The sequence below is a fragment of the Passer domesticus genome, chromosome 7 (genome assembly GCF_036417665.1).
Source record: "Passer domesticus isolate bPasDom1 chromosome 7, bPasDom1.hap1, whole genome shotgun sequence".
Lineage (NCBI taxonomy): Eukaryota > Metazoa > Chordata > Aves > Passeriformes > Passeridae > Passer > Passer domesticus.
Window position 1 is genome coordinate 57,138,618 of NC_087480.1, and position 14,039 is coordinate 57,152,656.

At 42.3% G+C, this 14,039-nt stretch overlaps 2 protein-coding genes across 2 annotated transcripts in view; one reads left to right on the top strand and one right to left on the bottom strand.

Moving 5' to 3' along the window:
- Positions 1–14,039, top strand: part of CPT2 (carnitine palmitoyltransferase 2) — a 63,839-nt gene that overhangs the window by 20,106 nt on the left and 29,694 nt on the right. The gene's annotated exons all lie outside the window — the stretch shown is intronic.
- The window catches only part of SLC1A7 (solute carrier family 1 member 7), a 47,109-nt gene that overhangs the window by 11,451 nt on the left and 21,619 nt on the right, over positions 1–14,039 (bottom strand). Inside the window, exons 4-7 of the mRNA XM_064428903.1 lie at positions 9,833–9,875; positions 8,834–9,053; positions 6,420–6,519; positions 4,896–5,129 (exon numbers count right to left, since the gene is read on the bottom strand). Coding sequence (XP_064284973.1) covers positions 4,896–5,129; positions 6,420–6,519; positions 8,834–9,053; positions 9,833–9,875 — 597 coding nt within the window. The remainder of the gene's footprint in view (positions 1–4,895; positions 5,130–6,419; positions 6,520–8,833; positions 9,054–9,832; positions 9,876–14,039) is intronic.

Below are 14,039 nucleotides of genomic sequence, written 5' to 3' on the forward strand. Positions count from 1 at the left end.
TTCCCCCTGATTTGGCAGTTCACGTTGCTCTGTCACTGTGTGTAGTGACCCTGACATCACAATGTGGCTCCAGTACCTAAATCTTACCATGACCATTAGCTCTTCTCAATTGAAGATAACACATTGCATCTGCAAATTCTTTCTCACTTGTTGCAAATGTCCTACAAAAGCACAAGGGATTCCAAAAACTCTGAAATCACAACCCCAAGTTTGCAGGAATGCCTAAGCAAAATGTTTCCATGAGTAGGAGTTGTCATTTCATATTTGTGCAAGCTGTTGTTCGAGGAAAGTAACCGTGTTTGGAAAGGAAAAGTAACTTCCTGCCATGGAAACAGAAAAGAAAAAAGACAAGGCTGTGTTTTCAGTATGATAGCTCTGTTTTCTGTAACTTTATGAAGTCTAACTGCTGAATTATTTACTACAAGCTGGCAGTCACTGCCTGAAAATCCAGACCAAAGTCTTTCTCTAAGTATGTAAATATGCTGGAAAGGCAAGAAAGCAATGGAAATCTGATTACCTCCTGTAATTGGGGTATATTAAATTTTTAAATTCAGGCAGTCCTAGTGTTTAATCAATATTTACTTTGAAAAACAAACACAGCAAAGCATAACCCCATAATCCCCGATCTGCTCATGAGATGTTGTTTCTCTCTTGAGTGTGCCTGTCATTTTTCACACGGTCATTTGTGAATGATTGAAATTCTCTGCCTCTTGTTTACCATAAAATGTTCATAAAAGAGGAGGCTGTGGCTCACAAAGAGTGTAGAACTGAAAGCCCTGGGAGTAGCTGCAACCAGGAGCAGACTCAGTAGCATTGCTAGATGTTCTGACTAGAGGCTTCACCAAGAAAAAGTTACTTAACTCATTGTCTCCCTTTCCTGCAGCTACTCAGTTTTGGAGTTACTTGTTTGTAATGACAGTCTTCCCTCAGACATTTGAATTTTCTGTGACAAAACCCTGTCTAATTTCTTTGGGTGGAAGTAAGGACAAAAAGGTAATCTTACAAGTCCTTGCCACCTTGCCCACACTCTGACATACCAGAATATTAAACCTGTCTGCCTGTTCTGAGGGCAGAGAGCTGAGCTGTCAAATGTGCAAATTTTAGCTGATTAACATGTTACATTTTGGTTGACGTGAAAAATATTGTGCAATACAGTCTCACAATACCAATGGCACAACCAGCAAAATCTGTATCTATTTCCATTGTTGTAAACAGATTTTATGACACTGTTTTTGCAAGAATTCAACTTTTAAACTTGTTCACTGTCTCACAATTAGGTGTGTCTTTCATTTGAATTTTATGCTGCCTGAAGTAAAATTTCTGAGGCACATAAGAACACATTGGATTTGTAGTTTGTTAAATATTACAATAATAAAGAAAATGGCCAGAATGTAAATGCAATGATGGTGAAAAACATGCAAGATAATGAAAGAAAACAAATTTCCAGATTCTTGTACTTTCTTAGACAGGCAACTACTACATTGTCCCACTCAAATATATGACACTGCATCTTAGAGTTAGTGGGATGTGTGTCCTACATACTCCTGCTGAAAGACTTTCCAGAACTCTCTGCTCTGCAGATTGAGAAGACTACCTCTATATAATAAATTAAATTTCTGATGAGAAATTTAATTTATTATATAAAGGTAGTCTTCTCAATTTGCACTAACTTTGCTTTTATGTAGTTTCTATATTTCTCCTTGCACAATCAGCTGTTGCAACACATGATGTTAAAAATCATCTTTGTCCTCTCTCAGCCTGGATTGTCTTTTTAACCTCTCACTTAGATTGCTACTTTACATCCCTGGTTACCCTTTCAGCACCTGTTTCATAGAAGTGAACTTTTCCTGAATACAGCTGACAAAAGTTGTGTGGAACATCCTGGAAGAGGTTGTCCAATGAAGTTCCATTTTTACTCATATTGTATCACCTGGCACACGCCAGAAAAATATGTCTTATTTAAGGCTTTGGATTTGGTGGCTCTCAGGAGGCAAAAGGAAAAAATATAAAGGTCCTACTGTAGTTTTGAAATAATATTAACATATAATTTCAATATTATGAAAGACATTATCAAGTAATTTGTCTAGTTTGTCTTTCTAGTTAAACTCGGTGAAGTTTGTTTTCTTGAAAGCTACTTTTATCTACTGTTAAACAGTGGAGCAGTAACATTAAAGCCTGACATTTAATATTTACTAAGAGAATAAACAATACTCTAAAGCACTGGTCTTAATCTGTTAAGTCTTTAAAAACTGACTCAAAGGTTTCAGCTGAGGTATCTTCTGCCAGCATTAACTCTAACAATTAAAAATACATTTTCAGAGTCTTAGTTTTGGGACAAAATGCTGCAGCTGCAGAGACTGAGCATAAGCTAATGCTGGCCCAGGCCAAGCTCTTACTAGTGAGAGGCACAAAGACAGCCAGTCACTGTGGAGGAGCAGCTGTTCAGCCTGCTCTGTTTATCTTATCATTCAAATGCATTTTGATATTTGCTCCAAAAAATCAGCAAACTGATCTCATCTCCCCTTTCTAAATCTGCCTTTAATTTACACGGTGCAATAGCCAAGATCTTAATGTTTCATAAGCAGCAAAACCCTTGAAAAACTCATGGTTTATAATTTGTCTTCAGAGAAGATGAAAATTGCTTCTTTTGATGGGATGTACTGAAAAGATGCTGCTTTAATTCATTAATGATATGGAAAGATGACCTAGAAAAACAAATTCCCTCTTGCCATTGGAATGAGGAAAGCTAAAATCAAGAAGAATTTTGCCTGCTGGCCAAATTGTGCTGTTTCAGTGTAGTAAAAGGTGACAAGATCAGGGGCAGTGTGAGGGGAAGAAAGCAGAGTCAGAAATCCCCACATGTGCAGCCTGGACACCCCAGAGCAGGGTGGGCAGGGGCAGCACGTGCTGTGCAGGAAGGAGGAGCTGTGCACATTCATTGTGTCCTAAAGGATGCACCAAAGGAAAAAGATCTGCTTTTCTGCCCCTGCCTCTGCACTGGTACTGGTGCAAACCAAAATATTGCTGTGGTTGGGGTTTCTGGAGAAGCATAAGGGGACTGAGAATGGGGTGCAGAACCTTTCACTGAAAGGAAATGAGCAGAAAAAATGTTGAGATGCAGTAAAATCCTTGCCAGCAGATGGCTGCTTAGTGGCTTTCAGGTTCTCCTGTGTTACAATCTTGGGCTTTGTAAATGGTATTGTTTTTGCTTCTTGTAGTTTGATCTTTAGCTTTAAAAACAAACTTCCCCAGGTGCAGAGTATCTCCAATGAGTATCAGCACACTGTCTCGTGGTTTTCTTTCTATCTTTAGATGTAGACCTGAACCAACACAGAAACATCTCCAAGAAACACATCAGTATTCTTAAAATCAACTCTTTGTTCTCCTCTAGGATGATCTGAAAATCCAATACCCACATGACAAGTGTTATATAATGCCCCTGTGGCAAGCCTTATTTAACCAAATACAGATGTGTTGACTGTCAGGAGAGGCAGCTCTCCTGTCCAGCCCCAGTTATTTGTGCATGTTCTTTTGGCAACAGCTCAGTTATGTGCAGTATCCATTCCTTTCAGTGTAATGAAGGTGAAAAGTTCAGCTATCTCTAGAAAAGACACTGTGATTTGAGCAGAAAAACATTGGAAACCATGTTGGGCCTGTGTTGGATTTGCAAAATATACACACTCTTAAGGAGGGACAAACAGCTAAATCCAAAAATGTCCAAGGCCCAAATCCATATGTTCAGAGCCTTCCCTCAGGACTCCCCTTAAATTTGGTGGTACTTTAGCTTCTGTCAGTAAAGATACTGAATCTGGTACGAGTCCTGCTGGGGGTTCTGGTGCAGACTGAGCTGCCAGCTGGTGCCAGAGCTCTGTTCCCAAACACACCTTTCTGGGCCTGGAAGTAATTATTCCTTGCACAGCTGAAGGGAGCACGTGCTGTCAGAGGGCACTCTCACATCAGCTTGTATTGGGTAAGGAAAGGGGACTGTGTGTTTCTCAGCATGCTGCTCTTTATAGGTTTATAGGTCATTTTGGAGCAAACTATTATATATAAATACACCTTGTAAAATGTCACAGTGGAAATCCAGTACCTTCTGTACTGAAATAATAATTCCCTCTTCACCTTTCTTTTAATCTTCTACATTACTTTTGCCACAGATGCCATGAAACTGTGTTGTCATATTGGCTACACAGAAATGTTATTTTAATTGTTATTTCTCTATCTGCTCCATGCAAGGCAATTCCAGCCCTTTCAAGCACATCTCATGCACCATTTTATCCGTGTTGGGAGTCACTTTCATAGCCTGTTCACAAGCTGGTTTCCATTTTCACTGCACCTGTGTTCAGCTATGGTTAAAACTCATCTTCTCTAAAAAGGGTGTAAAAGATACTATTCCTTGAGCACAACAGTTAAATACTTTCTCAGTGCTGGACAATAGCTTGCAACCACAGTCTTCTGTATAATGTACCAAGAGACAAAGACTAACATGAGTGGAAAGGATAAAATGTTTCCACATGACTGAAATAGGAGGTTCCCCACTAATACCAAAAATGAAGTCTGAACAAACTGTATGTCCCTCGTATACATTAACTTTGTAGAAACACAATTTTTTTTATATGGAAAAATAACTTATTTCCTTTCTAGTCCTCGATGAAAAAAATGTTTTATCCAATATTTTTTAAACTAAGGGAAAACAATATTATTGTGCAGTGGCTCCCACATAACTTCCAAATGTTGAGACACACATTTTTTAAATTTATACCAGTGACAGACACCATTGTTCATATACAGATGTGTCTGCTCCACTGTAGCAATAAGTGTGCTCTTCCCAAGAGGTAGCTGTAGTAAGGATCTAGCAAGTATTTTATTGGATCTGTCTAGAAACTCTGTAATACCTGGAGGATGTGGCCAGAGCAATGAGCAAGGCTTGAAGGATCCCTCTGATGAAGACAATGGGATTCTTCTTGGTGATGAAGAAGTACATCATTGGCAGGATGAAGAGCCCGTGCACCACCAGGCCGCACACCACCGTGATGGCATAGAAACCCAGCTTCTTCCCAATGGCCGAGGGGTCATCCATTTCTAAGATTTTGCCAGCTATTAGGAACACAATTCCAAATGGAAAATACCTGAGCCAAAAGAAAGACAGTCTGTTAGGAGACAGCTCCCTTCCATCACACGGTGAGAGCTGCAGCTCCTTCCAGTGGCAGTGCAGTACCTGCCCTCTCTGGGCTTGGCTGTTCTGTCTCCACACCAGAGCAGGATGCCCAGAGCACTGGGCTGGACAGTTTGGTCTGTGGGGTCCCCATCAGCACAGCTGAGATTATGGCACTGGCAAGGAACGACTTCAAAATGTTTTGGTTCCAAAGGCAGCTCTGACTTTTTAGCTTCAGGCAGGTAAATTACTGGGAAGAGGGGGAATGAATCCTGAGCTCCTCTTGTGTGTTTGTGTTCGTGTAGCTGTTCATGGATTTTCATTGGAAGCTCTTAAGTAAACATTTATGTTGCCTTTGGAAAACAGAGGAGAAACACCAACATGGATTAGACATGCTCTTGGACTGCTTGGGGTTTGATTTGGGGCAGATAAATAGGCAGAAGAATTGTTAGTTTCTGAATCCACTCTGGAAAGGTGCTTTATAAAAACTGTTGTGCTTCTGTGTGCAGCTGCGTACAAAGTCATGGATGCCAAAAAACTTTAAATTAAAGAAAAAATCTGGGAGCATCCAGCCGTCTTCCACTTGCAGCTGTGTTATCTCCAGGGACTTGACACTACTTCCTCATTTTTCCAGAAATAAACTACTTTCTTTGACATATCCACCCAAGCAATCATTCCCTGACCCAGGTCAGTCAGATTGGACCACGTAGCCAAAGAGAGGGTGTGGGCTGAGTGCTGCTTCCCTGTCCCACATCAGGCTGAGCCACACTGGGGGACATCCTGAAGTGGGGAGAAGGTGCTAAGCTGATAGCTGTTGTCGTTGGCAGCCACCTGCTGTTCCTGTGATCTTTGGGCAGGTGTGTTGGCAGGTCTGGCTGGGTCTGCAGCAGTGCTGGAAGGGATGGAGGTACCAGCTAGAACATCCCATCATGCTTGTCCCTTGTGTGGCCTGGGTGGCTGTGACCCTCTTGGCATGCCCAGGGGCTGGCAGTGCCCTCAGGGCATACAGCACACCCCACCCAGCTATACCATGTGCTGCTATTTGGGACTAACATAGAGGGTGTCCTGTCAAAAGGATGGTAGAGACCAGGGACAGATGTGTGTGCATCCTCAAATGCTCAAAGGCCCTGCAAAACTAAGGGTTATTCATCCTCATTTATTTCCCTGGAAATAAATGTGTGACATTTCTGTGCATTTTCTTCTGTTGAAATATTCTTACTCTTTTTTAAAAATACTGATTTTCTTAGCAAAGACAGTTACTTACCAAACAGCAACTGCCACTATCTTCATGACAGATTCGTTCAAACACTGGCAAAAGCTGACCAAAGGGACGCCACTGTTCCCCATTCTTCCCAACATTATTCCTGCAATCAGAGCATTTGGGTTCAGTTTCTCAGGTGTCTTCACACACAGCCCCAGTGCTTTTCTTCCCTCCTGAAACTCAAAGCCCCCTGGTAGCAAGGCTGTGTCCTGAACCATCAGTCACAGAGCCCTGTGTGGGATTTACCTGCTCTGAGTGATCCATGGAACACAAACTGAGAAACATTTTCTAGTGAAGAAATCTGTCTCTGCCTACAACCAGGCAGCACCAACGAGGACTTGGGAGGCAAAGTCACGTTTTGAGGTTTGCTCTGGTAATGGGGAGTTAGTAATGGAGTCTCTGTCATATTTTTAGTAGTTTTCTGTCTACATGATAATGATTAACCTTTATAGTCAGTCAGGCTTTGCAGTTTTGGGGGAGGTAAGGAAATGAAGATTCATGGAGAGAAAGGCCAAATTGCTGTGAAGACTAACCAGTAAAGAAGAAAGAAAATAAAACCCATGTATGTGCCCCCATTGCTCAGAAAACAACTGAATACAGCTCTGGGATGCGTCATCTAACCATATATTCTGCAGACAGTGTTATTTCCATTAATGCATATAAATAGACAACATTTTCCTATAGTTAATTATCCTCCTTGAAAGGATTATAAGTAGTCGAGTCAATTGCTCAAGGAAACACTTCAAAAACTGCCTGCACCAAGGGAGTTTGCCTTTGAGGGGAGCTGCCTGGGGAGGCAGGGGCTGGCAGTGGGGTGAGTGCTGCTGCTTGCTCTGGATGTGCAGTGTCCTTGCTTTGAGCAGGAGCCCAGCTCTGTCCCTTGGAGCCCAGAGCTCGGAGCCACGTCTCAGTCAGCACTGCTTCCAGGGCCATTCCCTGCTGGGGCAGGCAGGCTTTCAGCTGCCTTATCCAGGGATTTCACAATAGCAATGCTCTCAAGATGGGAGACTGTAAGCCTGTTAGATCATCTAAGCTATAACTTTTAGGTCAGAAGACAGCACTCTTTCATTAAGCTGTTTCAATGCTTCCATTTTGGAGGGAGGGGGGATGATGTGATAGGCTGAAGACAGCCTTGGCCACATCCTTTGTTCAAAACAAAAGCCTGAAGTAGTCCTTGGTGTTGATAACTATTGAGGGTTTGGTGTCTCAGGTTTCTTGGTGGCTGGTACAGCTGGAGGTGACCCAGCAGCCATGCTGTGGGTGACAGTCCTGGTGCTGTTTTGTGTCCATCAGCCAGGAGGAAGCCAGGTCTCAGCTTCTGCCTGCTGAACCCCGGGCCAGCAGGACTGAGGGGCTCGGTGAAAGTCATACATCAGTTCAGGAGAGACAATGAACAATCTTCTGTTCTCAGAAGCAGAAAATTGCCCTTGGTCCTAATAAGTAGATGTAATTAATTCATTCATATCCAGTAGGTTTTGACTGGAATAGTGTTTGTGGTGATGTTGTACTTTGGGCTATAAAATACTACAAACTGGGAGACAGCCAGTTTCCAGCAGGGTTGTACAGGGAATACCACCCACTGGAGAAGCTAAAAAAACAGAGACAAATCCACTAATTCCAGGTTTGAATCTTGACCCCTTGTGCTAGTATGAACCATAATATAATAAATACAGTCAAAGATGTTTTATGGAACTACCTTTGCTGACCAGATTAACTTCCAAGAATAAATTTACATAAGGAAAATTTGATCAGCATTTTCTTATAAAAGTCATCAGAACTTTATGGTTAACTTGGAAATGTTTCTTTAAACTTCTTTTTTCAAATCCACAAACATAATATAACACACATGGCACCAATGCTGGAGTTCCTCCAGGAAGTTAAACTAAATAAATAATCCAGACAGAAGCTCTTACCCTTACAAGCTAGTAGGTGGTATAGAACTATCTTCATTGCAGGATACCAAAAATAAAATCAAGAGGTTTCAATCAAAAAAGAAATATCCACAGATTAAAAACTCTTAAAACAATATGGGTTGGCATACTGGTAGAGGGGCCATGGGTCTGATCTGGTGGTAGTTCCTGCCTCCTCTGAGCACAAAGTTGTCTTACAGTCAGCAAAAGACCGGTCATAAATAAAAGTTCAAAATAGTTGAGAAAAAAATAAAAGATTGTAAGTGAATGCACAGAAAACCCAACTCCGTGGAACAAAAGTCATCAAGGATTTTGAAAATTTGCCTTTGAAAGGTTGGGGGTACAGCTCTGTAACAATCTTATAACTCTGTAACAATCTTTTTCCCCAAAAAGTTTAGAGAGAAATAGTTAAAAAAGCTGAGTCAAGAAACCAAGCAACCCAACCCCAATCCTTTCCTCTTGAACGGACACTTGGATTATTCCAAACCAAACATGTCTGAAACCTACCCATTGTGGCGGAGAATATCACAATCCCAAGTACATTCATGCCGTCACTAGCTCCTGGCTCTGATTTGTAGATCACTTCAGGAGGGGGGGTGATATCCAGGGCAAAGTTCTGGACGTTGGAGCCGTTCTCGTCCTGCACCCCGTAGATGATGATGCGGCGAGTGGTGCTCTCCGACGGCGCCTTGTTCGATTTGATGATGGGGATACTCCTGGTGCGATACTGAAAGGAAGCAAAGCGCTTTTTATTACTGTACCCCAACAGGAGTTAATAGTTTAGTGAGACCTCCTAAGTGCTCTGTTTGACAGTGCTGCATGTTGAAGGGACTGGCATGAAAAGGAGAATGAACACTCCTGTCTTTATCTGATAAAGTTTGTAAAAACAGTTGAATTTTTGGAAAAGTGTAACAAAACCAGAGTTTCCTATAATCAGACCCTGGTGCAGCAAGCACTTTGCTTCCTGACAGAGTAACTTTCCTGTAAGACAAAATTAGGAATAACTTCCTAGAGGTTCTGCGAGCCCTTCTTATTATGAGGCTCCCATGAAATGTTCCCCCAGGTGAAATAAATACATCCATGCCTCTTGCTCCTTCAGAACTTTTAGACAAGCTTTTCTTGCCAAATTCCAACCTGAGTAATTAGATTCTTCCCCAATACATTATTTTGTTGCTTTAATTGAACATGGTATTCTATTCTTCCTTTGTGTGGTGTTGCAGGGTGCTCTTAAATAAATTCCAGCTCTCCTCAGGTGGACATGGAGCTGACATGGGAGTGCATATCAACTCTAGTCACACCAGAGAGCACTTTATCCCTGTTTTGCCTTCAGATACCATGGCTGCTGAGGCTAGTGGGATGGGACTCATTAATTCCTAAATGCTGAAGGTACTAACAGTGTCTGCAGTCCTATGCCATGTCTATATCTGGGTTGTGTTTTAGAAAGGTACATGTTTCATATAACACTGGCTCATGTCTTTCATCAGTAAAAGGAATGTAGCCACTTACCTGCTTGAATGTGGCCTCAACAAGATTGGCTGGAAACATGTTCCTAAAAATGAACAAATAGAAGAATAATTTCTATGGAACTGAAACCAACTTCTTTTTACTGTGTGTTGGGTCTGCCATGATAAATCAGTGCTTTGCCCTCCTGGAGAGCAAGGGCTGGGCAGGTGCAGAGGATGCCACTCTCTCCCACTGTGCCATACAGCTGTGCCTGCCTGAGCACAGCTCAGCAGAGACAGCTCCTCAGATCTGGAGTTTTGGGACTTGCTTCCAAACACCTGGGGTGAGACCCAGGAGCTCTGGCTGCAGATTCTGGCTCTGCCACAGTCTCCATGTTGTACCTGGTGTGCATAATGATTCCCTTCCCCATCTGCTGAATGGTGGGAAGAATATTCTTTTATTCCATATTTAGTCTTTCCTACTTAGATAATAAGCTGTTCTGCACAGTCAGGGATGTATTCCTGAGACCCCTGGGTGCTGTAATCTGCTGTGGGGCTTCTAAATACTCCTGTGCTAATTCATAAACTCTGGTACCCCGATATATTTTTATCACTAAAATTGCAAGTGGTGTAGACTTTGCAGTGGTTTGGTCAAGAACAGTTTGCTTTTCAAAAAGAGGATCTCATTCCTGATTAAAAGAGTTGAGATTAGAGCTGTACACTGCTAAATTTTATTTAGATACAATTCTGAGGCTTCAGAATAAGAACCTGAATGAGGTCAACAGCTTCATCTTTGCTCACAGCTGAGCTACAGAGGAAGGCAATGACCCAACACTGAGATTGCAGGGAGACCAATAGATTTTTAATTCCAAAAGAGACTCTTTTTGTCACTTTTTCTGACTTTCTGTGTATCTCACTCTGTAACATTTCACACATTACATATGGAGCTAATTTGTAATTTCAGTTGGAAAGACAGAAAGACATTCAATCCTTATTTGAAATGGAGAGTACACCCTCTGCAGGCTTCAAAGAGGAATCATAGTATAATTGGGAAAAAAACAGTTAAAAAGTCATACATTTCCATGCAGCATTTGGGAACCAAGATTTGTGTGATGATTCTGATAGGATCATTTTCAGGACTAATTTATTTCCAACCCTAAGCTTCTGAACCTTGGGGCAGAAGACAGTGACAGTCTAAGCACTGGCTTAGAAAACATGATTTTTTTTTCTATTTTAAGTGATCATAACATGATATTTTGGTCACACTTAAAAGTATGAGGTAGATTCTGCATCAGTAGCATCAATCACTGAGAGCAATAGCTACAAAGAGATAATTGATTATCAGTTTTAGGGAGAACTGTGGGAGAAAATTTTTAATTAAGTGGTAGTAGAACTGCCTAATGATTGAAACAGAAGACTGAACATGAGAGGAGCTTGTTGGCCTGCTGCTCGAGGGCAGATGAGTCTCATGAAGGCATTGGATTGTCTCTGCAGGCTGTCCATGAAGCTGCTGATTGTCTGGTTCAAAAGCCAAATGCGTAGCCAAAGCAAGGCACAGAGAAGAGGCAGCTGTGCATCCTTTCCCTGTCAGGTGCAGGCACAACCTTCTGCCTGAGCCCTGGGGCTTGCCTGGCACAGGAACCAGCTGAGGAGAGCTGGATGGAGCTGGGCCTGGGAGGATGGACAGGATGTTCATAGGAGGGGAGCACTGGAGAGTGAAGGTGGTTACTGCTTTATTATGCCTCATCGGGGAATTCTGCTTCCAGATTGTTAAAGGCTTCATTAATATTAACTTGTCTTTGTTTTGCTGGGCTGAAAGGTGCTACAGGAGTGCTCAGGGTGGTGGTTGTGCTCTGACCTGCTGTGTGAATGTGAAATATTCTGAAAGCAGGGATCCACACAGAGATTCCAGCACAGCTCTGAATATGCACCTCACGTACAAGCTGTGGCTTTGCACAGAAACATGAATTTAATTGCTGATGACTTCCACTTTCTCCCTCATAGTCCTAATTAGTAGAATTAAGAACAATTAAGACTGCTTGAGAAAGGAAATATCATATGGTTAGTAGCTAGATTAAATGTTGGACAAATTTGTAAAGGATTAAAGCATTTTGTTTCTTTATCATTCTTTATCCTGCAGGAATTACAACTACCCACTTAATACTAGATGCTGGAATACTCCCAATATTTTTTAATAAATTATGCACTGTGATCCAGTCTTTGAGACTAGCCTTACCAAAATTACACAATTTATCTGGTGAAAGGATGACCTGAATGTGGTTGCCAGAGCCTCGGCTTATTTTTATTTTAAGCTGGTTTACTTGGATTGAGAAAATCCAGTATTAGCCAAAATTAAGTTTTGTTAATTGAAAACATTTAAGAGAGCAATTGGTGAATGAGAACTTTAATGGACTAAAATAAAAAAAATGAGAAGAAATAATTGAGCTGCCAGCTAGAGATGGAAGGTGATTAGGAGGCTTTCTTGGCTCTGTCAGGCCTCTTCAGAAACACTTCTTGCTTGAGGGGTATGTTTGCTGCACACTGATACTGCCAGCCATGAGCTGGGTGTTTAGCAAGGATCTCCTGGGAATGGTTCAGAACAAGGGACTGAAGGGAGAGTGATAAGGAGGATTTGACTTTTTAGAACAGAACTGGGATGGGGAGGCTGGCTGGATCCTCACAAGGTCCTTGGGATAGCCCTCCTGTGGGTTCCTGCCCACCAAACCTGAGTCCTGGGGAATGCTGTGGAGTGGGAGCTTCAGTCTGGCTCAGAATCCAGACACGTGCATTTGCCCCAGCATACAGCAAAGAGAATGGCAGAGTGTTGTACCTGTCCATCTCTGCCCACCTCTGTTCCAAGCCCCCAGCCTGCCACCAGATTGGCCCCTGCAGACCTCTGTGAGCTTTACTGCAGCTCTGGATGAGATCCAGATGTACTCACATGGGTCAGGTTCCCAGATCCTAAAGTGAGGCTGTGTCTCTACTGAGCACTGTGTTTATCACTGATGTAAATTAAATTTATCACTGATGTAATTAAAGTCACTGCCAGCAGCTAGGAAGGAGTGATTCAAACTGAGCTCATCATTACTGTCAGCACCTATAAATACTCTTGTGTTTGTTCAGTTAAGAAAGCCAAGCAGATAAAATACTTCTGAAGTTGCAGCATTGCTTGCAGTTTGCTTACAAGACACAGGTCACAAAATTACAATGTAGGAAACTTAACGTGATCTGGGATTCATTTCCCTAGCACAAGCAGCATTGTCTAACCTCAGTGGCTCAGTGCAGCATTCCTAGCAGAAATAATTTCACATAAGAGTAGGGAATTAAACCTACTGCATAACAGTGACTGAGTCTGGTTTAAATAGATAAATTTAGATCTCAGACAAGGATATTGTTGTAAAACAGAAACTGAAGACATAGGCTTTCTGGTTACATAAAAAATTAACAACTAAATACTGCCTGCCCTGAGGGATAACATTTCCCAGAGCATCTTCTGCCTCAGGAGCTCTGCCAGATAGAGCAGGAGTATTCAGCTGAGGCTAAAAGGATGAATGTGCATGAAACTTCAGTTCAGCTCAGTGAACCTTCTACAGAGCTGAGCTACTGAGCCCAGCGGGCACGGCAGGCCTGGCCTGCATTTGCTGTGACAGCAGCACATACCACAAGTGACCCACTAATCCCCATCTTTGACTGCAGCTGCTGTGAGGCACAGCCTGCTGCGTTCTACGAGCAAATTTTGGAGCCCTTCCCTAATTCTGCATGGGATAAGAGGGTTCAGATGTAGATGTATGAATTAGGAACATGTATGTACATATATTACGAGACAACTATGGCAACATATGTTCTGCGCTTTGGTAGTCATGGATTTTGAGGAAATCCTAAAGACTTGTATAAAGTGCAGGCAGCACCAGGTCTGAGCAGCAGGTCTGAGGGTGCAGCTTCCCATTAACACAGGATGAATCAGCATCTTGCCAAAAGTGGAAGGTCCTCTTCCCTTCCCCATTGTCTCCCAGCAGCTGACCTATGAATGAACAGAGTTGATTGATTTTGCTCCCCTAATTTCAGCTGCTTAGGAAGCTGAATTGTGTTATGAAGCCATTCTTCAGCGCTGCCCCCAGGATGTGGGAGCCCTCTTGTCTCTTTAGAAGGAGGTTGGCTCAGAACCACAGTAGTGGCACAAAGAGCAGCACAGTTGAACTGTGTCACTGTGATGTTGTTAACTGAACTGTCCAGAGAACGTGAGCCTGCAGCCACTGGGACAGCTCCTTCAC